General features: G+C 47.1%; 1 protein-coding gene across 1 annotated transcript in view; it reads left to right on the top strand.

Moving 5' to 3' along the window:
* The first annotated feature begins 5672 nt into the window (after window positions 1–5672).
* LOC107111042 (solute carrier family 22 member 6-A-like) overlaps window positions 5673–26184 on the top strand; it is a 30529-nt gene continuing 10017 nt past the window's right edge. The window contains exons 1-5 of the mRNA XM_015411939.1: window positions 5673–6118; window positions 9737–9840; window positions 11134–11288; window positions 14974–15142; window positions 24476–24599. Coding sequence (XP_015267425.1) covers window positions 5711–6118; window positions 9737–9840; window positions 11134–11288; window positions 14974–15142; window positions 24476–24599 — 960 coding nt within the window. The 5' untranslated portion in view covers window positions 5673–5710. The remainder of the gene's footprint in view (window positions 6119–9736; window positions 9841–11133; window positions 11289–14973; window positions 15143–24475; window positions 24600–26184) is intronic.

Here is a 26184-nt window from a genome sequence, read left to right as displayed (position 1 = left end):
CACGCTGGGGAAACGGCCATGGCCATACGAGGGAAAACCATAGAGTTTTCCCTCGGATTGCCGTGGCCCTGCCCCCAGCGTGCCTGGCGTGATCGTGTCACTTCCGGGTGACGCACATGTCGGGGTGGAGTTCCCCCGGGGGCCCGATCCGCCGGCAGCAGGGAACGGGCCTCTGGGGCAGGGGTTTCCCCGCCCCCCGGGGGGACTTGGGAAGCCTAGCCCTGGAACATCATCTGGTCTGAAAACTCGGGCCTGAGATTCCGCAGGACGGAATGCAAAATTTAAACCCCACATTTATCCAGTTTCATTTCTAAACTTATGTTGGTTCTTGCTTACAAACAGTCGTACATGTTGGATTTCAAGTGCATTCACTGTAATGTTTGTACAGGAGTTAGACCCTTGCTTTACTGAGATCAGTATTGCCTACTCTGACTGGCAGTAGTTCTCCACAGTCTCAAATCGAGTTCTTTTACACCGCCTGCTATCCAGGCCTTTTCATTGGTGGGGGTGGGACTGAACCTGGGATCTTCTGTGTGCACAGCAGGTACTCTGTCACCAAGCCATGACCCCACCCCTCAGTATTAAGCATTTCCAGGCCACAACTCTCTATGTAAGCTGTTCATGAGACAGGCTGAAGCAATTCCAAAACACGCTAATGAGACACCTAAAAGAACCAGCATAAAATCGTAAAGCAGCTTAATAAAAAAACAACAGCAGAAAATTAGTAAAAGCAGGTGAAATGCGATCAGATAAATCATCAGTCATCAACACGCTGGGACAACAGTTGCAACTTTTGTCATTTCCTTTTTCACCTGCGAGTGTGCAGTCATTTAACTCCAGAAACATGAAGTCTGGAGTATTCCCAAGGCCAGATATATATCAACAATTCTACATCATAAAATCAAGCTGGTTCATCTCCCAGAAATAATCAGAGTAATTTCAGTTTTGTAAGAATACCTTTTAGAGATATGTCAGTCTGTGTTAATTTCAGTTCTCAAGGTTCATAAACTGGGAGTCATCTGAATCAAATTTTGTAGTGTAGCAGACAGCCCAATCAGTGCTTTGTGGAACAATGCTATCAGGAGTAAGCCAGCTACATCTCTTGACTGTTGACACTGGCAATCCCATGGGGCTCTTTTTGAAAATTTACCCTCTATTTTTATTTCAAAGACCCACAGCAACTGTAAAGTACTGGGTTCGCACATGGCGACTCGGACTACGACATGCTAACTCCACAACAAGAGAACTCCACAACAAGAGAACACACGCGGCCCGGCAAGGGCCAACTATATACACTCCCCCCGGGCACACCCACAGTTCCACTGGGGGGTTTGAATTTCCCGCCAAGGTCCTATTGGAGGACTCAGGGTGGCCTAGGATCCTTGGTCCCTATTGTGTTTGGAACCAAGCTAAGGACTGAGGCCGCCGACCCCTGGTGGCGGCCCACGGACATAACAGCATCAGCCCTAAACCTTGATTCCTTTTGTTTCTCTCTAGGTACCTGAAGCAACATAAGGCAGATGAAAGCAGCAGAGACAAAGTCTTCTCCATTCAAGATGGAGTCTTCCTGGATATGAGAATGTTCACAGATTCCAGGCCAATCAGAAGCACAGAAAAAGAGACGCCCCCTACAGTAGCTGAGGTTCAGAAGTCATAGAGGAAGCAAACGTATTATCTTAACAGAACCACAAATAAAAACCTCAGATAGCCATGTTGTGGCATTTTTACCTACAGCTCTATAGCTCTTTCTAGTTGATACATTTGACTGAGCGTACAGGGCAAACATGCTACATGCAACCCTCCCCGAAGAACACGTGATCAACATTTTGTCTAGAAAGCACATAACGTGGATTTTCACACATATTAGGCTTTTACACACATATCAAAGTTCCAGTATGCATGTTCTGACATTGAAAATCCACACATTGTGTCTTTTAGACAAAATGGTGACTATGGGTACCAGGGGATCACGTATGGCATGGCCAGATGGATGGATCAACTGAACAGGGACTAAAAGAAAGAAAGAAAATATTTATATCTAGCTATTTTCCTATACACACACACTATACTGGCTGATAGTGCCACATGTTCAAAGTCATAACTGGGTTGGCAGACAGACATCTTCCATTCCTTATTGTATGAACATTGGTTGGTTCTAATAGAGACCATTTCCTTGGGATATGAGAACAGAAAAACAACTTTACTTTTGAAGGGGGAAAACATTTCAAGGTGAGAAGGTATAAAAAAGAGAATCACAGAATCACAGAGTTGGAAGGGGCCACACAGGCCATCTAGTCCAACCCCCTGCTCAATGCAGCATCAGCCTAGAGCAGTGGTGGCGAACCTTTTAGAGACCGAGTGCCCAAACTGCAACCCAGAACCCACTTATTTATCGCAAAGTGCCAACACGGCAATTTAACCTGAATACTGAGGTTCTACTTTAGAAAAAATAACTCATACATTAATTTAAGATGATACAAACAAAGTAAGGAAAGCAATCCCAAATGCTTTCATTTACTTAAAGTTATTTGGCGGAGAATTCGACACTTTTATGATGGTCGGGGCCTGGCTGGGGCGATGGCACGCATGCCCACAGAGAGGGCTCTGAGTGCCACCTCTGGCACCCGTGCCATAGGTTCGCCACCACTGGCCTAGAGCATCCCTGACATGTTCGTCCAGCAGTTGCTTGAAGACTGCCAGTGACTGCAATACACACAGTAATGACTTTCAATTATTAGGTCCCCACTGAATATTCTCCCCTGTCAAAACTAGTGATTTTTTTTTGTGATGGAAATTTCCCCCTCAAGATAATATCAATTCTATCAATAATTCCCTCCCTACCCAAAACAAACAAACAAACCCTGTTCCATGCCACTGATCTCCCCACTGGCCTCCTCCTCCCGTTTTACAGGATTATTCACATGAGTCATTCTATTCAGTTAGGAATCATGTAGTTTATAGGATGACATTAAGACTGCATCACCAATTAAATCTAGCAGTGCAGTGACATCACTGAGGGTAAGTGTGAGCAATGGCAAGTGAGGGGTGATTTACTCAAACATTTTCACAGGGAGTGCTGAAAACTACAGGGACCATCTTTTGGCACTCTTCAGAGCATTCTCAAAAAAATACTTGGCTCAGTCCTAACCATTATAAGGCTGGTTATAGTTGAATGGTGGGCAGTAATGGTCAACCCGTTTTATCCTTGCAAAGTAGGTAATTCCGAAACATAACTTGTATCTGGATATCAATATTCAAGCAAACACAAGGTTTCAAACCATTACATGCTTATTAGCTGATTGATCATCTGAGTTTGTGGGATTTTCAAGGAAGAGTGAAATAAACAATTAACAAACATTCACAAAAGCTCTGGTGTTCTCATTCCCCAAGTGGGTTTCCTTCCTGATTAGCAGAACCTCCTAAGAGGAGATGGGTTTCCCTACAAGCAGTAACCTTCAAATTATGTTCTAGGGAACCAGAGTTTCCTCAGAAACTTACCAGGGATTCCTCATGAGAAGTTCAATCATGGAGGAAAAGCTTCTCTGACAGATGCTCTGTCAATAAACCACTGCCCTTCTTCAAACCTTCCTCTGAGGAATAGTGTTGGCTGCACCGTAGATTATGCTCTCTACTCACATGGGTTGACAGAGGTCCTACAGGCCTGATCAGTGCTCCACATGTTCTGAGGATGCCAAATGTGTGCCAGGATATTCTGCAAAACACAGGTGAGAGTTATGGGACCTCAGTACAGAAAGGCAGTTTGAGAAACGCCTACACCAAAATTCTAGCCAGCCTATGGCATGATTTAATTAGCAGATAACACCACTGAGAACGTTCTCCTCACATATTCAAGAGTCGACTTCTAAGGCATGAGGACTAGAAACCTAATTAAAGCAAAAAGGAATTAAACAGATTCTTAGGAGTTTAACACAGCTCCATAAATGAGTCTCAGCCTGACTAAAGGTTTTGGTTGTTAAGAGCACACAGGTAATCATCTACTAAATCTTTCTGCAGTTCCCATACAGTTCAATGAGCTGTGGGGCTTATGGGTCAGGGCCTTTTTTCTGGGGGAATGTGCCAGAACGGAGTTCCGGAACCTCTTTGACAAAATTCTTTTAGAGCGCGATCCCACGCACAATTAGCCATGCCATAGGCACGAATGCCTGGCGGATTTAAAGGGCGCAATCAGACGCGAACATCTGGGAAGCACCCCGCACCTGTTGGCAACTCGTTTTGCTCCACCACAGCAGAGTAAAAAGACACCAGGGAAAGTCTACTGCTGAAGATGATGCCTCCATCTCTGCATTGCCGGATCATGTCCGTAGCCCAGATGGTCTGGTTTATTCTGGGGACAAACTGTATGTGCCTATTTCGTTGCGGAGGGAGGTGATGGATTCTGCTCATGGTTCCAAACTGGCAGGACATTGGAGTTTTGTTAAGTCACTGCAACTCATCCGCAGACAGTTTTGGTGGCCACAAATGCGCAAGGACCTATTGACTTTTGTTCGGTCCTGCCAGACCTGCGCCTTGCCTAAACCCAGGGGGGGCAAGCCTCCCGGTCTTCTGCAGCCACTCCCTACTCCATCAAGACCTTGGGAAGTGGTGTCCATGGACTTTATTACGGACCTCCCTGTGAGCAAAGGGAACACTGTTATTTGGGTGGTTGCCCCCCCGGTGTTATCTCGCATGTGTGACCACCTTAAAAATGTTTACAAGTTCATGAGTTTTCAGTATACAGATTGAAAACTTCATTTCCCTCTTGACAGTTCTGGCACCTCTTTGTCAAAAAAAAAAGGAAAAAAAGCCCTGGTCGGACCTGTCTGTCAGTCTTCAGGGCAGCCAAAACCCACCGGTACAGCCGCCTGGAGCAAGCTTTTGAGTTTCACAGAACTCTTCCTGATGTGGAAGGGGCACAAAAGGGTGCCTTGACGAAGCTTTCTGTGAAACACAAAAGCTTGCATACGTCAGCTTGTGCCAGTTTGGTGAAAAGTTGCACTGCCAGTCTTTGGTTGGTTTGAAACCAAAGATTTATGGTGGTCTGGCCTTCTTTCCTTTTAAGAGTACGAGCACGAAGCAGGCAACAAAAAACTGCATTTCCTACAGCCAAGAGAACACAGCCAGATCCCCCTTCGTCCTCACTGCCCCCCAGCCTCATACTTGTTTCTGGCCACACCCTGCCCCACATTTGCTGAATGGCTGCATTTTCTTGTTCTTTCTTTCTTTTTGAGCTAATCCTTCAAAGCCTCATTAGAACTTTGACCCAAGTAAAGTTATTAAGGAGGGGGTTGCATAATCGCCTCCCTCCCCCCCCCCCAGACCAGCCCGATGGTTCCCCGAGGTTATTAACACATGCACAGACTAACAAACACCCCACGTGGTTTGCAGCATCCTGGGTGAAACACTCTCCAGTCTCGCAGAATTCACACAACAGATTACTCAAATGTTTCTTTCCTGGTTTTTTAAAAAACCCCTCCCCCTGTCCCCACGAGGCCTGCAAGTGATGTTTACAGCCACAGCCAAGATGAGGACCGTTGCAACATCGCCTTGAAAGATCCTGACCCTAAATTAACAAGAGGAAACGTTCCAGAGAGGGTGGGAACAGCCTGTATGCGGCTGGCATGTGTTCCAGAGATGCAGGCCATGCCAGATCGCTTCTGAGTTTCGCTGCTTCGGCCCCTTTTGTGGCACTCTCCAGGCATCCCCCCTTACTATGACATTCGCCGAACTTCTCGACCGGCTTGGGGGGACAGGCCGCTTCCAGGTCATTCACGTCACCCTGTTGGTGATCCCACTCCTACTTACGTCCACTCACAACCTTCTCCAGAACTTCTCAGCTGCCATCCCTGAACACCACTGCCAGATCAGGCTTCTTGGCAACAACACACACTTGCATACAAACAGGACTCTGGACCCCACAACAGAAGAGGATCTGCTGTGGATCTCCATCCCCCAAGATCAGGCTGGTAAGCTGGACAAATGTCGCCGGTTTGTCACTCCACAATGGCATCTCCTTCACGCAAACGTCACCCATGCCAATTGGACTCAGGCAGACACCGAACCGTGCCACGACGGATGGATCTATGACAGAAGCATTTTCGCCAACACCATCATTATGGAGGTGAGAGAAATGGGGGTTAAGGTTGCCGGGAAGGTTCCGAGTGTAGTGAAGTTTTGAGCTCTGGATCCACAGCGAGCTCCGTTTTTTAAAAGAATTACATTTGAAGTCAATCTGATTATTTCAGATGCAATAATGCTACATATTAACGTGCTAAATTTTGTGTTGTTTCAAACATCCAAAGGGACAACTGCCTTGTGGGGAGGAGAGAGCACTTCTCCCGTGCTTTCCCTTCCTCCAAGAATTGTTTATTCCAGTCAGAGCCCAGTGAAATCAACGTACTTAGGCTGGAGTAACTCTGCGTAGGATTGCAGTGTTCTTTACAAATGACTGAGCAGGCAGGAAGCAAGAACAGACAAGCACCACAGGTAGCTCCAAACCTCATAAAAAAGGATTTCTCTTTTCTCATAGCCAGTTGAAGGCTGCAAAAAAAATCCCCCCCTTTAGCGCCTTGTTAGGCTTCGAGTAGCCATAAAAGCTCATTCACAGGGACCTTGTTGTCCTCACCCCCCATTGACAGGAGATACAAAAATCTATACAAATGGGAACTATTTTGCAAAACCAAAGAGCGCTTCCACAACAATGCATCCTATTTTTTTTCTTACTTTCTAAAGTCCAGCATCATCCAAAATAGGATCTTTTCAAGCAATATACAATGTGCATTTTATGCAGTTTTCCAAATTTCCAATTCAGGAGAAATTTCCTGAGAAAGTGGTTTTCCCAAATTATTTGCACCTGCAGCTAGAAGCTTATCAAGCATTATTCACTCCAACTGCTAAAAGGGGTCTCGCTGTTCGGAGGCAGGCCGCGGAGCGGTTATCAACCCTGCAGAAGCTTGTGGTCATCCTCTCTCGGAAACAATATTCCGGGGTAGTTGGGCCTTGATTGGACACAGCAAGGCAAGACACGTGTCCTAATCTTCATGCTGCCAGAACCTGTAGCAACGACAGCTGCCTCAAAGACACACTCAAAGGGGAAAGACTGTGGTTCAGTGGCAGAGCATCTGCTTGATACGCAGAAGGTCCCAGGTTCAATCCCTGGCATCTCCAGTTAAAAGAACCAGGCAAGAGGTGATATGAAAGACCTCTACCTAAGACCCTGGAGAGCTACTGTCAGTCGAAGCAGACAGTACTGACTTTGATGGACCAATGGTCTGATTTAGCATAAGGCAGCTTCATGTGTATGTGTAACAGAGAAAAGTTTAAATATGCTTTTTGTGAATTTAGCACAAATGAATATTTTAGGCTGTGTGTCAGTTGCTTTGTTCATCTTACACTGGGGGGGGGGGGGGGCAGGACATTTTATGTGTTGGAAAGTCAATGAACCAAACTAATTTATCATCAGTTTTCTCCCTAGTTAATCCTGGCAGCCGGAGGGGAATGTAGACAGAAGGCAACCCCAGTCCAGAGGCCAAATTCAGTAGGAAGTGGCAAACGCGCTTGGGGAAGATGTGCTCAGTTGTTGTTGGGTCTGTTCAGGGGCTGGTGATTAGAAACAATCCCTTCCATATAGGGTTGCCAACTCTAGTTTAGGAATATCCTAGAGATCTGGGAGGATGCCTGGGGGCGGGATTTGGGGAGGCAAAGGAGCTCAGCAGTATGTGATGCCACAGAGACTATCCACCGAAGCTGCCATTTCATCCAGGGGAACTGGTCTCTGTAGACTCAAAATTGGCTCCAGACCCCACCAGGAGGTTGGTAACCTTACCTATTTGCTTGAATAAACCACATCCAGAATTGCAGTCTGAGTCTGGGCTGTTTTCATACACGCAATCTTGTTATTGCAGAGTTGGAGGGCACTGAGTTTATCCCCCAGCCACAAAAACAAAAAAGACCACGCCTGGTCTGAAATAACCCCCTTCCTTAAATCCTTCAAAGCACAGCTCCCCCTAGTGGCTGAACTTTGTAATTATCTCCTGTAATAACCTGGCGTGACATGGGCCTGACACGGAGATCTGTCATTCTTTCCCCAACAGTTTTTGTAATCGAATGCAACCACTGACGCTGCAAAGTAAAGGAGAAGATCAGTGTGGGAGGAGACAGGTGCCATAAGTGGGCTTGTCAGCTGACCTGGAGAAAACTCTTTCATGGAGCGCTATTGATTTATTTCCTTCATTTGTACCCCACCTTTTCCCCCAAAGGGGACTCAAGGCGGCTTACATCATTCTCCTGTTCTCCATTTTATCCTCACAACAACCCTGTAAGGTAGGTTAGACTGAGAGTGTGTGACTGGCCCAAGGTCACCTAGAGAGCTTCCATGGCATGAGTGGGGATTCGAACCGAAGTCTCCCAGATACTAGTCTGACACGCTTAACCACTACACCACATGGGCAGTTAGTTACCAGGTGAGCTAATTTAGCACTATGCCATGAAAAGCTGCCCGTTTCCCCACATTAAGCCTCTGCCAAGGGGCCAGGACTTCCCCCTGCCAAGTGGGTGCCAGTCTCTAGATAGGGCTTGGAGAAATCCCAGAATTACAGCTGATCTCCTGACAAGCGATAAGTTCCCGAGGAGAAAATGGCTGCTTTGGAGGACAGACTCTACTGAGCTCCCTCCCCAGGAAGGGTTGCCAGGTCCGTTGGACCAGCTGGCGGGGGATGGGGGTGAGCTTACTGGGAGTACTGGGGAGGGAGGAAGCCGGAAATAAACATGATGTCCCTGCATCACCCAAAAGTGATATGGGGATGTCGGGGCTGACGCTCTGGTTTTTGGGCAAAACTCTATGGTAGAAGCTAATTCTACCATAGACGTTTTGCCCACAAACCAGAGCGTCACCCCCCCATGTCACCGATGTGCCCACGTCACTTCCATATGATGTAGGCATGTCGCGTTTATTACCAGCTTCTTGCCTGTTTGGGGAGGGTGATTGAGTGGGCGGAGAAGAGCGCCTGAAACTGGGAGACCCCTGCCCCCACCGGAGGTCTGGCATCCCTACCCCAGACCCCGCCCCTCAAATCTCTAGGAAGTACCCAACCCAGAGTTGGCAACCGTGCAGCCATCACCTTAATTTTTTCCCCCCAACAGAGAGAGTACAAGTACTTTGGCGGTGGTGACAGTCAACAGGAAAACAGGAGTTAAATTGCTCCTCTTCTCCCAGGATTGTCTTGCCTTTAAATTGCATCTCCCTGCCAGTAAACTATTTTTTAAAAAAATCATCAGGAACACCAGGCACACATAGGGGTTGCCCTTCTGGCAACTGGCAGGGAATGGGGAAGGGGACTTACCAGTAGAAAGAAGATAGCCTAGGCCGCATTGCTGGCACGGCACAGGAAGTGATGCCATCATGCCAGTAACCTCCGGGTGATGCTCTGGTATTTGGTCAAAACCTTGATGGTAAAACCAGCTTCTACCATAGAGTTTTTGTCCAAATACCAGAGTGGCACCCAGATGTCATCAGCATGATGGCATCACTTCCTGTGCAACACCAACAATGTGGCCTAGGCCTTCTACTGGTAAGCACCCCTGCTGGGCAGCTGGGGGGCAAAGACAGGCAGCGGGGATCCCTCCTTCCACTGGGGGTATGGCAATCCTACCTACGCAGCATGCGGTCCTCTTCTGTCCTAATTAGTAGATTACTTTGCATTTTTCTCTTTTAACACTTTCCTCTCCTCCATCCATGCAGTGGGATCTGGTGTGTAACTTGAGGACCCGGAGACAGATGGCCCAGTCTATTTACATGGGGGGAGTGCTGGCGGGCGCGCTTGCGTTTGGAAGATTAGCTGACAGGTGGGTGCGTGGAAAGGGATTCTCATGGTTCTGTCTGCCAACAGCATTTGGGTCAGTTTTCCAGGCAGGACTGAAGCGAGCCTGGTCCAATGGCTGGAGAGTCAGGTGGAGATTAAGGTTGGTATCCCACTACTGACACCAATGACCGGTGTCATATGTCACTCTCAGTTCTCCATCTGTAAGATGGGAACAATGAAGTCATACCTCAAGGGCTGCAATGAGGATGGAAACACAGAGATTAAACACTCCAGGGAGAGAAGCATATATTTGCATGGGGAAATACGCAGATTCAACCTTTGGCATATCTTGTTAAAAGGATCTCAGATTAGCAGATTTGGAGAGGACTTCTTCCCAAGACGCTGGAGAACTACTTCCCATCAGAGTAGATAGTTCTGGACTAGACAGGACAACTGATTTAGACTGGGCACATCCAGTTTTACCAACCCACGGAGCTATTTTCTTAACTGGCTCCACCCTTCCTCCCTTGCAGCCCCTTATTCCCGGAACTCCCGCCTCCTGCTGCTCCTTCAGATCCCTCCTCCAAATCCCACCTTTTCCATGAAGCCTTTGGTCGTATCCCCTTCATTCTCATCTCCCACTGCAACAAAGTCGGGTTGCGAATCTTGGGTTCGGAAATACCTGGAAATTTGAAGGTGGAGCTTGGGGCTGTGGGGTTTAGGGAGGTGACAACCAGTGTTCCCTCTAAGCTGAGTTAGTGTGAGCTAGCTCGCAATTTTTTAGCCTCCGGCTCACACATTTTTGTCTTAGCTCAGGAAGGAGGCCTCCAGAGCAAACTAGTTTGTGCAGATGCCAAATCACTCGCTCACAACTTTAATGCCAGTAGCTCACGAAGTAGAGTTTTTGCTCACAAGACTCCACAGCCTAGCGGGATCATTGGTGACAACTGTGGTCAGATATAATTCCATACAGTCCACCTTCCAAAGCAGCCATTTTCTAAAAAAAAAAAAAAAAAAGTGGAATAAATGTTTTAAATAAATAAACAATATATGTCGTCTGGAGATCAGCTGTAATTCTGGGAGCTCTCCAGCCGCCACCTGGAGGTTGGCAGCCCTAAAACAAAGCCAAGGGTATGAAACACCCTTTCCTCGTCCTTGGTCTGGATACCTCCTTGTATCTCCTTTCCCTGTCCCTGTCAGAATGTAGAATATCAATTCCTTGAGGATTAGGGTTCTTTTTTTCCCTTGTGTTACTCCCTAACACACCAGCTGTGTTGACAGGGTCCTATAAACAGCAGTCAAGGAAATATATTTACGCACCATCGTTGTGTCTTAGGTTTGGGCGGAAATCAGTGCTAAGCTGGTCCTACCTGCAAATGGCGGTTGCTGGCCTGTGCACAGCCTTCTCCCCAACTTTCGTGGCCTACTGCGTCTTCCGCTTCCTGGTTGGCATGGCGTACTCTGGGATTATCTTGAACTGCATGTCTCTAGGTAAGAGCCGAAGGCCAATTTTAATAATATCAGCAAGGGAGGGGGAGAGAAAAACAGTAGCTCAAATCAGAAATTTGACAAGTTTCCCTATTTTGACAAGTATCCCCCCTGTCTTCCAAGTCGGTGATGTATGGGTTATCCCCATCTCCATTCTATGACCACCACAACCCTCTGAAGTAGGGTAGGCAGAGAGAGACTGGTCTAATGTCACCCAGATGAACAGGGATTTGAGTTAGGGATGCCAGCCTCCCGCTGCGAACTGGGGATTTCCTGGGATTACAGCTCATCTCCAGACTATAGAGATCAGCCCCCTGGAGAAAATGGATGCTTTGGGGGTGGAGTCTATGGACTGTACCTATGGACTGTACACCCCCAAATCTCCAGGCGTTTCCCAGCCTGGAGATGGAAACCTAGGGTTGCCAGGTCTCTACCTTCTGCTGGTGGGGGGGGGGGGGGCAGAGCTTCCCTTCCCAGAGTTTCTGGTGCATGCGCTTTGTGTGCGTACTGCAATGACATCACCCAGAAGTGACATCATCATGCTAGGCATATTGCCAGGGGGACGCTCTAGCATTTGGCCAGAAACTCTATGGTACCATAGAGTTTTTTTTGGCTGAGTGCTAGAGTGTCCCCCTGGCTACGTGCCTGGCATGATCCCGGCACTTTGGGGGCGGGGTTCCCCCCGCCAACCCGAATCTGGGCCGGCCGATTGAGGGACTTAAAGTGGGCAAACCTCTGCCCCAAGCGGGGGAAAGGCAAGCTTATGGAAACTGTACCTCCCCATGCTTCACCAGTGGCCTGGGGTGATCTGGCAACCCTGATTTGAGCCCAGGGTTCTGTAGTCTATGGGCCAGCTACCACCAGCTATTCTGCTAATGATATCTGTGATATATGTGAAGAGACAATGCTGGTGTTTGCTGTCCTTTGTCCCAGCAAATTTAAAACACTGGTTTGCACCTAGCACCTCCGAAACAAATCCAGTTTAGTCTCTACTACATCCCATTTTCCAGTTTAAGAACTGCAAGTGCAGACTTTGGGCTTTGCCTACATGCTGTGAAAAAACTTATTCCCCCCCCGCCCCCCTTTTTGGGCACTGAAGCCTGCTAAAGAGTGATGGGGAACTCCAAAGCTTGCACACAGCTTGGCATTGCATGCGGCTCAATGTGATAGTTTGGTTGGTCCTTATCAAAGGTGCTACACAGCTTTTGTTTTTGCAAGGTAGGGTGTGCAAGAAGTTTCTTCCCTCCCCCTCCCCTGCATTCCTGACCCCATTTGCTCTATTTTGTGCTCAGTGTGTGTTAAACTGTACAAATATTTATCCCTCCAGTTCGGCATACCTGACTTTTGATTGGCTTTCTCACACGCTGAGCAAAAAGGCGGTCACATGATGTGGAAGCTGTGGAGACTGGGGGGGGGGGGGGGGGGGGGGAGCGGCAAGAACACCAAGCTCAGAGGAGAGCAATTAACACAAACAAAATCTCCTCCCATCTGGTCTGTTCTGAAGTTGCCAACTGACCAGAAAAAAAACAAACCCAGCTTGGCATGTGCGGCTGCATCTGTAGAAGATTAAAAAAGAGATGCTTTGTCAGTTTATGGAGATCAGCATGATAACATCTGCAGAGGATGCTGCTGTTAATGGCACAGGTGCTGGGGCTGGTACAAAACATCTGGCCCCTAGGGACCCTGCAGGGACTAGGGGCCCATCATTTTTTATTTTTGCTGAGGCACTGTTATTTTCTCTTATGGCTACAGCCACACGTGCTAAATAATCTACTTTCAATCCACTTTCAGTGCACTTTCCAACTGGATTTTTACTGTCTGAACTGGCAAAATCCAGTTGAAAAATGCATTGAAAGTGGATTTAAAGTGGATTATCTAGTGTGTGTGACCGCAGCCATAGACAGCCTGTAAAGTCGCTGGAGGGCCCCCGAAATACCTGAAAGCCTAGCGGCCCGGCTATGGGTTACTAAGTCCCTGTCTGGCCCCTCTTCTGAAGCTGCCAACTGACCATCATTTCCCCTCTGCTTTGCTACGTCTTTCCCAAAGCTGGTTTGGTATGACCTTTTTGGAAAGCCGGCAGTCCGAGTGACGATCTTGCAATGACATATTTCCCCATGGCCTTAGCCTCTATTTTGACCTGACTTGGATAGCCAAAGCTAGCCTGATCTCATCAGCTCTCAGATGCCCTGGCTAGAATTTGGATGGGAGACCACCAAGGAATCCCAGGGTTGTGACACAGAGGCAGACAAATGGCAAAACCACCTCCGAGTGTCTCTTGCCTTGAAAACCCCTTGAGGGGTCGCCCATAAGTCAGCTGTGACTTGATGGCACTTTCTACCCCCACCAGCTTCTTTTTTGCAGATTTATTTGGGGGGGTGTGGGCAGAGTCCAAGGGTCGCCAGGGGCTTGAGCGTGCCAATTTCACCAGCTCCCTCTGTTCCTCCCCCTGCTCAAACCACCTCTCAGCATCCTCTTGCCCCCTGAACATTCCCTTGCCTCCTGAAGCACGCGAAGACCCCGTTAGACCAGTTTTGTTTTGTTCTTCTGGATAACTTACAAAGTCATTTTTCCTGTCTATCTAGGAGTCTCCCTGAATACATATAAACCCAGACCTTGTCTGTGGGTGGCCTCCATGACCTCTTTTTAGAATTGTACAGGCAGGGGCAGCCACTTTACTATTAGAAGGAAATTTCAGGGCTCTTTTTGTAGAAAAAGCCCAGCAGGAACGCATTAGCATAACAGGCCACACCCAACAGCAGGAACTCATTAGCATATTAGGCCACCCCCCTGACAGCACAGCTCATGAGCACATTAGGCCGCACCCCCATGTTACCAGAAGTGTGGTTATCCAGCCACACCCTCCTTTTGCTTGTTATTCTGTTTACCTTGTTTGTTGTCAAAACCCAGGGCTTTTTTGTAGCAGGAACTCCTTTGCATGTTAGGCCACACACCCCTAATGTAGCCAATCCTAATGAGTTCCTGCTGTTGGGTGTGGCCTATTATGCTAATGAGTTCCTGCTGGGCGTGGCCAACTCGGGAGCCAGCCAGAACTCCGTTCCTGTTTCATTCCTGCCCAAAAATAGCCCTGGAAGGAATATTGAACCGTATTCTGCAAAGCACTCATGAGTAGTTGTCGGTCTGACCCATTTAAGTTACAAAGAGGAACAAGAAGAGCTTTTGGTCCTTTGCCTGCCTTCTCTATTTTTAATTTTTCCAATGGTAATACTAGCAATGTCAGATCAAGTCCTCATATTACTGGCGTTAAGATTAGAAATGAATGGTACCATCTGTTGCCATCTTAGTGACCACAACAGTACAGTCCAATGCCATGGACTGTATGTATTTTTTATTCAGTACATTTTTATTCTACCCTTCTTCCATGGAGCTCAGATGGCATATATAATTCTCCCATCCTCCACTTTATCCTCGCAACAACCCTGTGAGGTAGGTTAGGCTGAGCGTGTGTGACCTGCCCAAGGTCCCCCAGTGAACTTCCATGGCAGAGTAAGGGATTCAAACCTAGTTCTTCCAGTTCCTGGTCCAACACTCTGACCACTGCACCACGCTGAGATGGCAACAACAATATCAGCATATAATGAATGGCTTGTTTGAGCAGTAGGAAGTATAGACTTTGCAGCCTTTGCAGCCTGGTTCTTCTAACCTCCCTTCCCCATCTTCTTTTTCTCAGTCCTTGAGTGGGTGCCGACCAAAGTCCGAACTGTTGCTGGGACTGTGGTGAGCTACTCTGCAACCATGGGGCAAATCATCTTTCCCGGACTGGCCTACGCCTTCCCGGACTGGCGCTGGCTTCAGTTTGCTGCTTCCCTGCCTTTTTTCGCTTTCTTCCTCTACTCCTGGTGAGCAGGGGGGTGCTCCTTGCGATTAATGAAATCACCGTGAACTTCAAACTTGGCTTTCTCGGTAGGATCAGGGCTTTATCTAACAAGGACATACACCTACAAGACTAAACAAATATATAGCTTTATTAGGATTATCTAAAGCAAAACTGTGTGTGCAAGCTTCAGAGTTCTGCAGAGCTCTTCATCAGCCTGGAAGTTTAAAATATTCTTCAACTACAGGAAAATCTGCAAAGGAACTGTCCTTAGGGAGTTTCATAAGAGCATAGGAGAAGCCATATTGGATCAGGCCAATGGTCCACCCAGTCCAACACTCTGGGTGATTTCCCACAAGTGCTGCTCCGCGCTCACTCTTCTCTTTGGCCCGATGGTACGTGTCAATTTCACACAACCTGCTGCGCAGCTGCATTTTGCCTCGCAGCTTCGTGCGATTTTCCCTGCGTCTACTCAATCCTGTTTTTTGAGGACTGAGTAGACGCGGGGAAAATTGCACGACGCTGCAGGGCAAAATGTGGGCGCGCAGCAGCTTGTGTGAAATTGACACGTACCATCGGGGCAAAAGGGAGGATTGAGTACGGAGCAGCACTTGTGGGAAATCACCCTCTGTGTCACACAGTTGCCAAAACCTAGGTGCCATCAGGTGGTCCACCCTCAGGGCCAGAACTCCAAAAGCCCTCCCACTGTTGCCCCCCAAGCGCCAAGAAGACAGAGCATCACTGCCCCAGACATAGTGTTCCATCTATATCTTGTGGCTAACAGCCACTAATGGACCTCTGCTCCATATGTTTATCCAAACCCCTCTTGAAGCTGTCTATGCCTGTAACTGCCATCATTTCCTGCAGCAGTGAATTCCACGTGGGTGAAGAAGTGCTTCCTTTTATCTGTTCTAAACCTACTGCTCATTAATTTCATTGAATGCCCATGAGTTCTTGTATTGTAAGAAATACAATCCCATTCTATCCCACTCCAAAACTAGGTAATACATTACCCAGTTTGGTTTCCACTGACACATTACCTAGTACATCAACTAAAATCAGTCTCCAGTATTCAGGTGTGTAGCTGTGTTGGTATCTAATGAAGTGGGCATGCACACAAAAGCTTATACCTTGAACAAAACTTTGTTGGTCTTAAAGGTGCCACTGGACTCAAACTTTAACCTCCAGTATTGTTAGTAAAAAATGTTTACTATGCTTTCCCTCTGCCCTCACCCTTTTAATGTATCTTGAACACATGAATGTGTGTCTGTTTGAAAGCTTTGGGCAACTAGAATGATAAAAGGGTTGGAACACTTTCCCTATGAAGAAAGGTTAAAACGCTTGGGGCTCTTTAGCTTGGAGAAACGACGGCTGAGGGGTGACATGAACGAGGTTTATAAGATTATGCATGGGATAGAGCAGGTTGAGAAAGAAGTACTTTTCTCCCTTTCTCACAATACAAGAACTCGTGGGCACTCAATGAAATTGCTGAGCAGTCGGGTTAGAACAGATAAAAGGAAGTACTTCTTCACCCAAAGAGTGATTAACACATGGAATTCACTGCCACAAGAGGTGGCGGCGGCCACAAGCATGGACAGCTTCAAGAGGGAATTAGATAAGCATAAGGAGCAGAGATCCATCAATGGCTATTAGCCACAAGGTATAGACAGGGACTCTCAGTCTGGGGCAAGTGATGCTCTGTATTCTTGGTGCTGTGGGGGGGCAAAAGTGGGAGGGCTTCTAGTATCCTGGCCCCACTGGTGGACCTCCAGATGGCACCTGGTATTTTTAGCCAAGTGTGTGACAGAGTGTTGGACTAGATGGGCCATTGGCCTGATCCAACATTGGCTTCTCTTATGTTAAGAACATAAGAGACGCCAATGTTGGATCAGGCCAAAGGCCCATCCAGTCCAACACTCTGTGTCACACAGTGGCCAGAAATACCAGTGCCATCAGGAGGTCCAGCAGTGGGGCCAGGACATTAGAAGCCCTCCCACTGTTGACCCCCCCCCCAAGCACCAAGAAGACAGAGCATCACTTGCCCCAGAGCCCCTAGCTATACCTTGTGGCTAATAGCCACTGATGGACCTCTGCTCCATATGCTTATCTAATTCCCTTTTGAAGCCGTCCATGCTTGTAGCACCCACCACTTCCTGTGGCAGTGAATTCCATGTGTTAATCACTCTTTGGGTGAAGAAGTACTTCCTTTTATCCGTTCTAACCCGACCGCTCTGCAGTTTCATGGAGTGCCCACGAGTTCTTGTATTGTGAGAAAGGGAGAAAAGTACCTCTTTCTTTACCTGCTCTTTCCCATGCATAATCTTATAAACCTCGATCATGTCACCCCTCAGTCGTCTTTTCTCCAAGCTAAAGAGCCCTAAGCGCTTTAACCTTTCCTCATAGGGAAAGTGTTCCAACCCTTTTATCATTCGAGTTGCCCTTTTCTGCACTTTTTCCAAAGCTATAATATCCTTTTTAAGGTGTGGTGCCCAGAACTGCACACAGTATTCCAAATGAGGTCTCACCATTGATTTATATAGGGGCATTATTATATTGGCTGATCTGTTTTCAATACCCTTCCTAATAATCCCCAGCATAGCATTGGCCTTCTTTATTGCAGTCACACACTGTCTCGACATTTTCAGTGAGTTATCCACTACAACTCCAAGATCTCTCTCTTGCTCAGTCTCTGCCAGTTCAGACCCCATCAATGTGTATTTATATTTAGGATTTTTGGCTCCAATGTGCATCACCTTGCACTTGGCCACATTGAACCCCATTTGCCATGTTGACGCCCACTCGCCCATCCTTGACAGATCCCCTTGGAGTGCCTCACAATCCTCACTGGTTTTCACCACCCTGAACAACTTTGTATCATCCGCAAATTTAGCCACTTCACTGCTTACTCCCATCTCCAAATCATTAATGAACAAGTTAAAAAGCAGTGGACCAAGTACTGATCCCTGCGGTACCCCACTGCTTACCACCCTCCACTGAGAAAATTGCCCACCTACACTCACTCTCTGTTTTCTATGAACTAGCCAGTTTTTGATCCATAAAAGGACTTGTCCTTCTATCCCATGATTTTTGAGCTTACTTAGGAGCCTTTGATGAGGAACTTTATCAAAAGCTTTCTGGAAGTCAAGGTAAATAATATCTATTGGATCCCCCTTGTCCACATGTTTGTTCACCCCCTCAAAGAACACTAACAGGTTAGTGAGACAAGATCTTCCCTTACAGAAACCGTGCTGAGTCTGCCTCAATAGGTTTTGTTCATCTATGTGCCTACTAATTCTTTCCTTAATAATGGTTTCCACCAATTTACCCGGTATCGACGTCAGACTGACTGGCCTGTAATTTCCCGGATCTCCTCTGGAACCCTTTTTAAAGATGGGAGTGACATTAGCTACCTTCCAATCCTCAGGAATGGAGGCAGATTTTAAGGAAAGATTACATATCTTTGTCAGGAGATCTACAAGTTCACATTTGAGTTCTTTCAGAACTCTCGGATGTATGCCATCTGGGCCTGGTGATTTTTCAGTTTTTAAGTTGTCTATCAGTTTTAGGACCTCCTCTCTCGTCACCTCAATCTGACTCAGGTCTTTCAACACCCCTCCTGAAATCAGTGGTTCTGGAGTGGGCAAGCACTTCTCATCTTCCACAGTGAAGACGGAGGCAAAAAATGCATTTAGCTTCTCAGCCATTTCCCTATCATCCTTCAATACTCCTTTTACCCCTTGGTCGTCCAAGGGCCCCACTGCCTCCCTGGCTGGTTTCCTGTTTCTAATGTATTTGAAGAAAGTTTTATTGTTGGTTTTTACGTTTTTTGCTATATGCTCCTCATATTCCCTTTTTGCCTGCCTGACCTCAGACTTGCATTTTATTTGCCATAGCCTGTGTTCCGTTTTATCAGCCTCACTGTGACTAGCTTTCCACTGCTTAAAGGAATTCTTTTTACTTTTTACAGCCTCCATTACTCTGTTTGTTAACCATGCAGGCTTTTTCCTATACCTGTTTGTGCCTTTCCTAACCTGCGGAATATATATTTTTTGAGCTTCTAGGATCGTAGTTTTAAATAGATCCCAAGCTTCCCCAATTGTTTTGACCCTTTCTACTTTTCCTTTCAGTTTCCTCCCCACGTGTCCCCTCATATCAGAGAAATTACCCCTTTTAAAGTTAAAAATGGTTGTGTGAGTCTTTTTGGCCAATTCTCTATTTGTACAAATGATGAACTCAACAACATTATGATCACTGTTTCCAAGCGGTGCAATCACTTTTACATCTCTCACCAGGTCTTGAGTGTTACTTAGGACCAAATCAAGGATCGCCTCTCCCCTGGTAGGTTCCGTGACCATCTGCTCCATAGCACAGTCATTTAGAGTGTCTAGAAACTCAATCTCTTTTTCCCGGCTAGAACACATATTGACCCAATCAATGTGTGGGTAGTTAAAATCACCTATTATTACACAGTGTTTTTGTCTAGTTGCTATCTTTAAGGCATTCATCATTTTATAATCCTCCTCTATCTTTTGATCTGGTGGGCGATAACAAACTCCCAGTGTTAAGTTTCCTTTTGGCCCCCCTATTTCAACCCATAGAACTTCCAGAAGCGAATCCAATTCACTTAGCCTCTCAATCTTTCTAGACTTTATACCCTCTCTGACATACAGAGCTACCCCACCTCCAACCCTTCCCCCCCTATCCTTCCGATATAATATATAACCGGGAATCACTGTGTCCCACTGATTTTCCTCATCCCACCAAGTTTCAGAAATACCCACAATGTCTATTTTTCCCTCCGACACCAAGCACTCCAACTCCCCGATTTTACCTCGGACACTTCTAGCATTTGTATAGAAACAGCTGTAATTTCCCTTACAAGTTAAGCCTGCATCCTTCCTCTTGCTATCTCGAGTCGTTGTCCGGCAGTCCATGTCACCAGCCATGGCCTCTGTGGACAATTTCAATCCACCTCCCTGTAGAAAAGCAACCGGTACCCCCTCACCTCTCTCAGATGAGCCAACCCGAACCAGAGACTTTTCATCTCCTGTCGGCTTTCCCCCAATATTCAGTTTAAAAGCTGCTCTGCCACCTTTTTGATTTTAAGTGCCAGCAGCCTGGTTCCTTCTCGGGACAAGTGGAGACCGTCTCGCCTGTACAGCTCCCTCTTGTTCCAAAAAGTATCCCAGTGCCTAACAAACCTGAACCCTTCCCCCCTACACCATCGTCTCATCCACGCATTGAGACTCCTGATCTCTGCCTGTCTCTCCGGCCCTGCGCGTGGAACAGGTAACACTTCTGAGAAGGCTACCTTGGAGGTCCTGGACCTAAGTTTCCTGCCCAGCAGCCTAAATTTCTCCTCCAGGACCTCACGACTGCATTTCCCCACATCGTTGGTGCCGACATGCACCACGACCACTGGCTCCTCCCCAGCACTATCTACCAGCCTATCTAAAACACGCGTAATGTCCGCTACCTTCGCACCAGGCAGGCAAGTCACCATACGGTCAGTACGCGGGTTCGCCACCCAGCTGTCTACCTGCCTAAGGATCGAATCACCCACTACCAAGAGCCCCCCTCCCACCCTGCTCAGGGATGGTTCCTTGGTGCAAAAGGAGAGCCGCTCACCAGCTGGGGAAGAGGTCCCTTCTGAGGGCACATTCCCCTTATCCTCAGCATGGTGCCCTGTTTCCCCTAGACCCTCATGCTCCCTGACAGCAGCGGGGCTGCCAGATCCAGAGTGGGACGTAGCTAACAAGTCCCCGAGAGTCTTTTCTGTGCGCCTAGCTGACTGTCTCTGCTTCTCCAGGTCAGCCACCTTGGCCTCAAGGGAGCACACACGTTCCCTGAGAACCAGGAGCTCCTTGCACCGAGGACACACCCAAGACTTCTGCCCAGTGGGCAGATAGTCATACATGTGACACTCCGTGCAAAACACTGGATAGCCCCCAACCCCCTGCTGGCATTCTGGCTTCATAATTCTTTTAAAATAAATAAATATAATCCCCCTTTTAAACCCTTGGTATTTATGTGGGTTTTGTTATCAAGTCAAATTATTTTACGGGAAAGACAAAGAGCCTGGCTCTTTTTGGGCTACTTACAGAGCCCCTAGTCTAAGAGTCCCTAGGCTAAGAGCCACAGGCAAAGAGCCCTTTAGCCTCTGCCAAGGTGTTTCCTTAAATAGAGGCCTCCCCCAGCAGAGGTCAGGCAGCAGCTATTCAAATTCAAATTCACCCAGGCACTCAATCACAGGCAAAACAATGCCCCTTCCACTTCCTCTCAATTACAGGCAATCCCAGTCAAACAGTGCCCGTTCCTCTCCCACACTCAATCAGCCAGGACTCTGCAAGAACTCTAAGTGCTTCCACACACTGCTAAACACAGTTTTCCCACAAAATATCCTTAGCTGAATTCTCTCAGCTGAAAGCAAGTAAAAGAAACCCACTCACCTCTCTCACAGCTCTCTCTCCTGCTCCTGCTCAGAGCTCAGCTGGTCTCCTCTGCCTCTGGCAAGGTGCTTCCTTAAATAGAGGCCTCCCCCAGCAGAGGTCAGGCAGCAGCTATTCAAATTCAAATTCACCCAGGCACTCAATCACAGGCAAAACAATGCCCCTTCCACTTCCTCTCAATTACAGGCAATCCCAGTCAAACAATGCCCGTTCCTCTCCCACACTCAATCAGCCAGGACTCTGCAAGAACTCTAAGTGCTTCCACACACTGCTAAACACAGTTTTCCCACAAAATATCCTTAGCTGAATTCTCTCAGCTGAAAGCAAGTAAAAGAAACCCACTCACCTCTCTCACAGCTCTCTCTCCTGCTCCTGCTCAGAGCTCAGCTGGTCTCAGCTGGTCTCCACAGCTGTTCTTATGTCTTCTATTGAGGCAGACCATTGTCCGATCAAGGTCAGTACAGCCTGCTCTAATTTGTGATGGCTCTCCAAGGTTCATTTCGAGACATTCATCTCACTTATGATCTGATCCTTTTTACTGGAGATGTCCAAGATTGAACCTGGGACCTTCTGTATGCAAAGCAGATGCTCTACCACTGGGCCATGGGCCTTCTCCTTGATTTGACGTTAGGGTGACATTTGATCGCCACCTGGCTTTCATATTGTCAGCTGGATGCTCCCGTTCCCCCTTCTATTTCCTAGAATGCCAAAATGTACAAGCTGGCAACTGTTTCACCCACTTTATCTATTACTATCTATCACCACTTTATCTATTCAAATCTTCCTGGTCTTAAGATCATGGCCTGAAATGTCTCTTCCCACTCCCTTTCCCAAAAAAAATAAATAAATAAAAAATCTCTAGTCTGATTAGGAGTTCTGGAAAACTCAAAAGATTGCACACTGTTTTGTGTTACTTTGATTACTCTTAATGAAAGGTTATTACATGGCTTTTTCAATTTAACAATAACCTGAATTAAGAGGAATAGGAAATGGAGGAGTCTGGTGGCCAAGAGAATTAACTGTGATTCATTTTCGCTACGAACTCTCTAGGTGGTCTTAGGCAAGGTGTTTGTACTTTCTCTCTCAGCCTAAGCTGTCCTCTGGGTAGTATGGAAGTGATAATACTGGCCTACCTTAAAGGGATGTTGTCAGGATTTTTGATGATGTATACTTTCAACAGTGAAAGCATGATACAATTGCTAAGTAATCATAATATCAAGCAACATTAACAGCAACACTTCTGTTGTATGTATGTGGAGAGTAAAATGCTCTGTCCATCTCAGCTACACAATGATTACATGTGTTTACAAGTTGTCTCCTGTGTCTAAGCAATATCATTCACATATTTTCTCCTGCTACCACCAGAGCAACCAAATATAATCCAGACTACAACTACACCACAAGCAGAGAACAAGAATGCCTGCCGAATTCCAAACCTGCAAGTGAGCCCCAGCCACAGATTACACATCATTTCACATGTGACGCATACACACACATACAGACATCATATCTTTGAGGAATTCAGCATTCAAACAACATTCTAACAAAACCATTTACCCATTTTACAGATGGGGAACACTGAGGCTGGGAATAGTCCCAAAGATCACCAGTTAATCCATGGCAGAAAACCAAAATATGTTGACAACTCTAGAAAGCAAGCCAAGCCACAGACCATAGAAAGCAAGTCAAGTCACACATTTGCAAAAGGAATGAAGCATGTAGAGTGTATTTACCCTTTGTGTAGATGGGGATGAAACTAACCCAAACAATGAATGTGTAGCAGAGGATTCAAAAGCAGGCACCGTGTGAGTGGACCAGTCAGTGCAGCAACTCTGAATCACCACCCACCCTCATGCTACTCCCTTTGGCATGGAGCCACACTCACCACAACAGCAGTGAGCATCACCGCGAGGTCATTAAATCTATCCATCTGATTGTTATCTTGTCCCTCTTCCAAGGAGCTTGGGAGGATGCTCACTGTTTTCTCCTCCTCCATTTTATCTTAATAACAGCCTGGTGAGGTAGGCTGAGAGAGACTGATTGGCCCAAGAGCACCCATTGGACTTAATGGCTGAACAGGAGTTTGGGCTTCTGTCTGCCTTGTCTTCTTCCAAAGCTTTTAATGATTACCCCACAGTGGTTCTAGAACAGGCAATAAGTAAGAGTCTATACTTGCACTCGTCAGCTGCATCTCTGCATGAGTTACTGCTCCGACTGATTGCCAATATCCAATCAGTTTCTGTTGGAAAAGAATTATTCTGCTATATCTCAGATAAAATAGGATCACTCAGTTGCTCCTAATATGGAACAGAAATTCCATTAAATTACTTGAAACCTCAAAATATTGTTGTGTTTCTGGATGGGTCACTGTTCTAAACTGGCATCCTTCCCAATCAGGAGGCATGCTCAGAACTGCAACTCATGCAGAATACATGAGATGGGCTTCCAGTTTGGTGTAGCGGTTAAATGCGCGGACTCTAATCTGGGAGAACCGAGTTTGATTCCCCACTCCTCCACTTGCACCTGGCTGGATGACCTTGGGCAAGCCATAGTTCTGGCACAGCTATTCTTGAAAAAGAGCAGTTTCTGTCAGAGCTCTCTCAGCCCCACCTACCTCACAGGGTGTCTGTTGTGGGGAAGGGAAGGGAAAGGAGTTTGTAAGCCGCTCTGAGACTCCCTTGGGTAGTGAAGGGCAGGGTATAAATCCAATCTCTTCTCTCTTCTTCTTCTCTTCTCTTCTTCCATGCTCTAAACATTAGCATCGTGGATTAAAAGAGCTAAGCACACACCTTCCATTTTTAATGCCAAAAAACGGTGGGCTCAACTAACAGAAGAGAGAGAAACATGGTTAAGAGTACTTGCATCGTACTAGTGCCTTCACTAGCCTGAGGTCTGGCTCTTTCTCCCAGGTGGTTTTCTGAATCTGCACGTTGGCTGGTTCTCTCTGGCAAGTCAGAGAAGGCTGTGGAAGTCCTCAAGAGGGTGGCCCGGATCAATGGGAAAAAGGAAGAAGGAGAAAAGCTCACAACAGAGGTACAAAGAAAAAGGGGTTGAAGCCAGGGATGTATGAGAGGTCGCCAGCTCTGGGTTGGGAAATATCTGGAGATCTGAGGCGTGGAGTGGGGGAGGGCAGGGTTTGGAGAGGGGAGGGACCTCAGTGTGGTATAATGCCATGGAATCCACCCTCTAAACCATTTTCTCTACAGGAATTGGTCTCTGTAGTCAGTTGTAAACGTAGGGATGTTGGCCTCTAAGATGGGGTGTGGGGATCCCCCGGAATTACAGCTCATCTCCAGACTAAAGAGATCAGTTCCCCTGAATAAAATGGATGCTTTGGAGGGTGGACTCTGTGCCATTGAACCCCCACTGAGGTCTGTCCTCCCCAGGCTCCACTCCCAAATCTCAACCTGGATCTGGCAAACCTACTCCCCCATCCCCCCCAGGGGCCAGGGGGGACCTGGCAGCCCTATCTCCAGGCCCCACCTGGAGATTGGCAACCCTAACTTAGCCCTTTTATCTGCTGTTAAAGCAGGAACCAGAGTCAGAGTTCGGATAGAATTCTCAAAAAATGTGAAATTTTAAAATTTGAAATGTTGACTGGAATTTGTTAACATTTGAATTTTTGGCATTTTCAAATGTGGCCCATTTGGGGGGCATTTTAGCAGAAATGTGGTCTTTACATTATGTTGACTGTTTTCAAGTCATCTAACATTAAACACCTCAAACATTCGCAAAACTCATTTTAGAGCATTCAGGTGTGAGTGTCAATAGATGTGACATTGGTATGAATCTACACCTCTGAAAGGATTCCCAGAAGGAATTAATCAATAGAAATGGGCCTAGGAAGAGGGGGGGGAGAAAATACAGGATTTTAAACCCTTAATCTCAAGAGAAAGAACTTGTAATGTATCCAGTCCAGACAAGTCCAGACAAGTCCAGAGACAAACGCAGAGCTTCGCTCCAAGAGACAATGGACTATGCGGATCCTAGCCCACTCCAATCAGGGGACTAGGTTCCTGGCCGAGAGCCTATGGGACTCTCGGCCACTGTAAATAACCTATAGGGAAGTAGGGGTGTGTTATGGGTGGCGGTTTCTTGGGGGATATAAACCGGCCTGCGAGCCGGCCAAAGTCATCTTTTTCCTGATCAAATAAAGTACGCTTTGCTGAAATCACTCTCCATCTGCGTACTTTTCAGAACTGCAGCCAAATCCTTCAGCCATCAAGTTACAATAGATTTATGGCAACCCCTCACAGAGGATTTCAAGGTAAAAGAAGAGAAGAGGGGGTTTGCCATTGCCTGCCTCTGTTTCATGACCCTGGACTCCTTGGTAGTCTCCCATCCAAACACTAACCAGGGCCAACCCATCTTAGCTGCCACAATCTGACCAGATCATTTCAATGAGGCTTACTCCCAGCTAATTTTCCTCAACGCGGGTTAAGACTAAATAATAGTAATAACAAGAGGGGGACCCGCGATACTCGCGGGGGGGGAGAAGAGCCCCGTCTCCTCCACCCCCCCACCCCTCGATCTCCCCGAGGCGGCAGCAGCGAGGCCGGTGTCTGCCCCCCAGGCCGGTCTTCCCCCCCCCCGCCCTGCCTGCCGGCCCCGGGGGGGG

The sequence above is a fragment of the Gekko japonicus genome, unplaced genomic scaffold, assembly GCF_001447785.1.
Source record: "Gekko japonicus isolate JY-2015 unplaced genomic scaffold, Gekko_japonicus_V1.1 scaffold563, whole genome shotgun sequence".
NCBI classification, from domain to species: Eukaryota; Metazoa; Chordata; class Lepidosauria; order Squamata; family Gekkonidae; genus Gekko; species Gekko japonicus.
The sequence above is the reverse complement of the archived record's forward strand: the minus strand, read 5'-3'. Positions and strand labels throughout refer to the sequence as shown.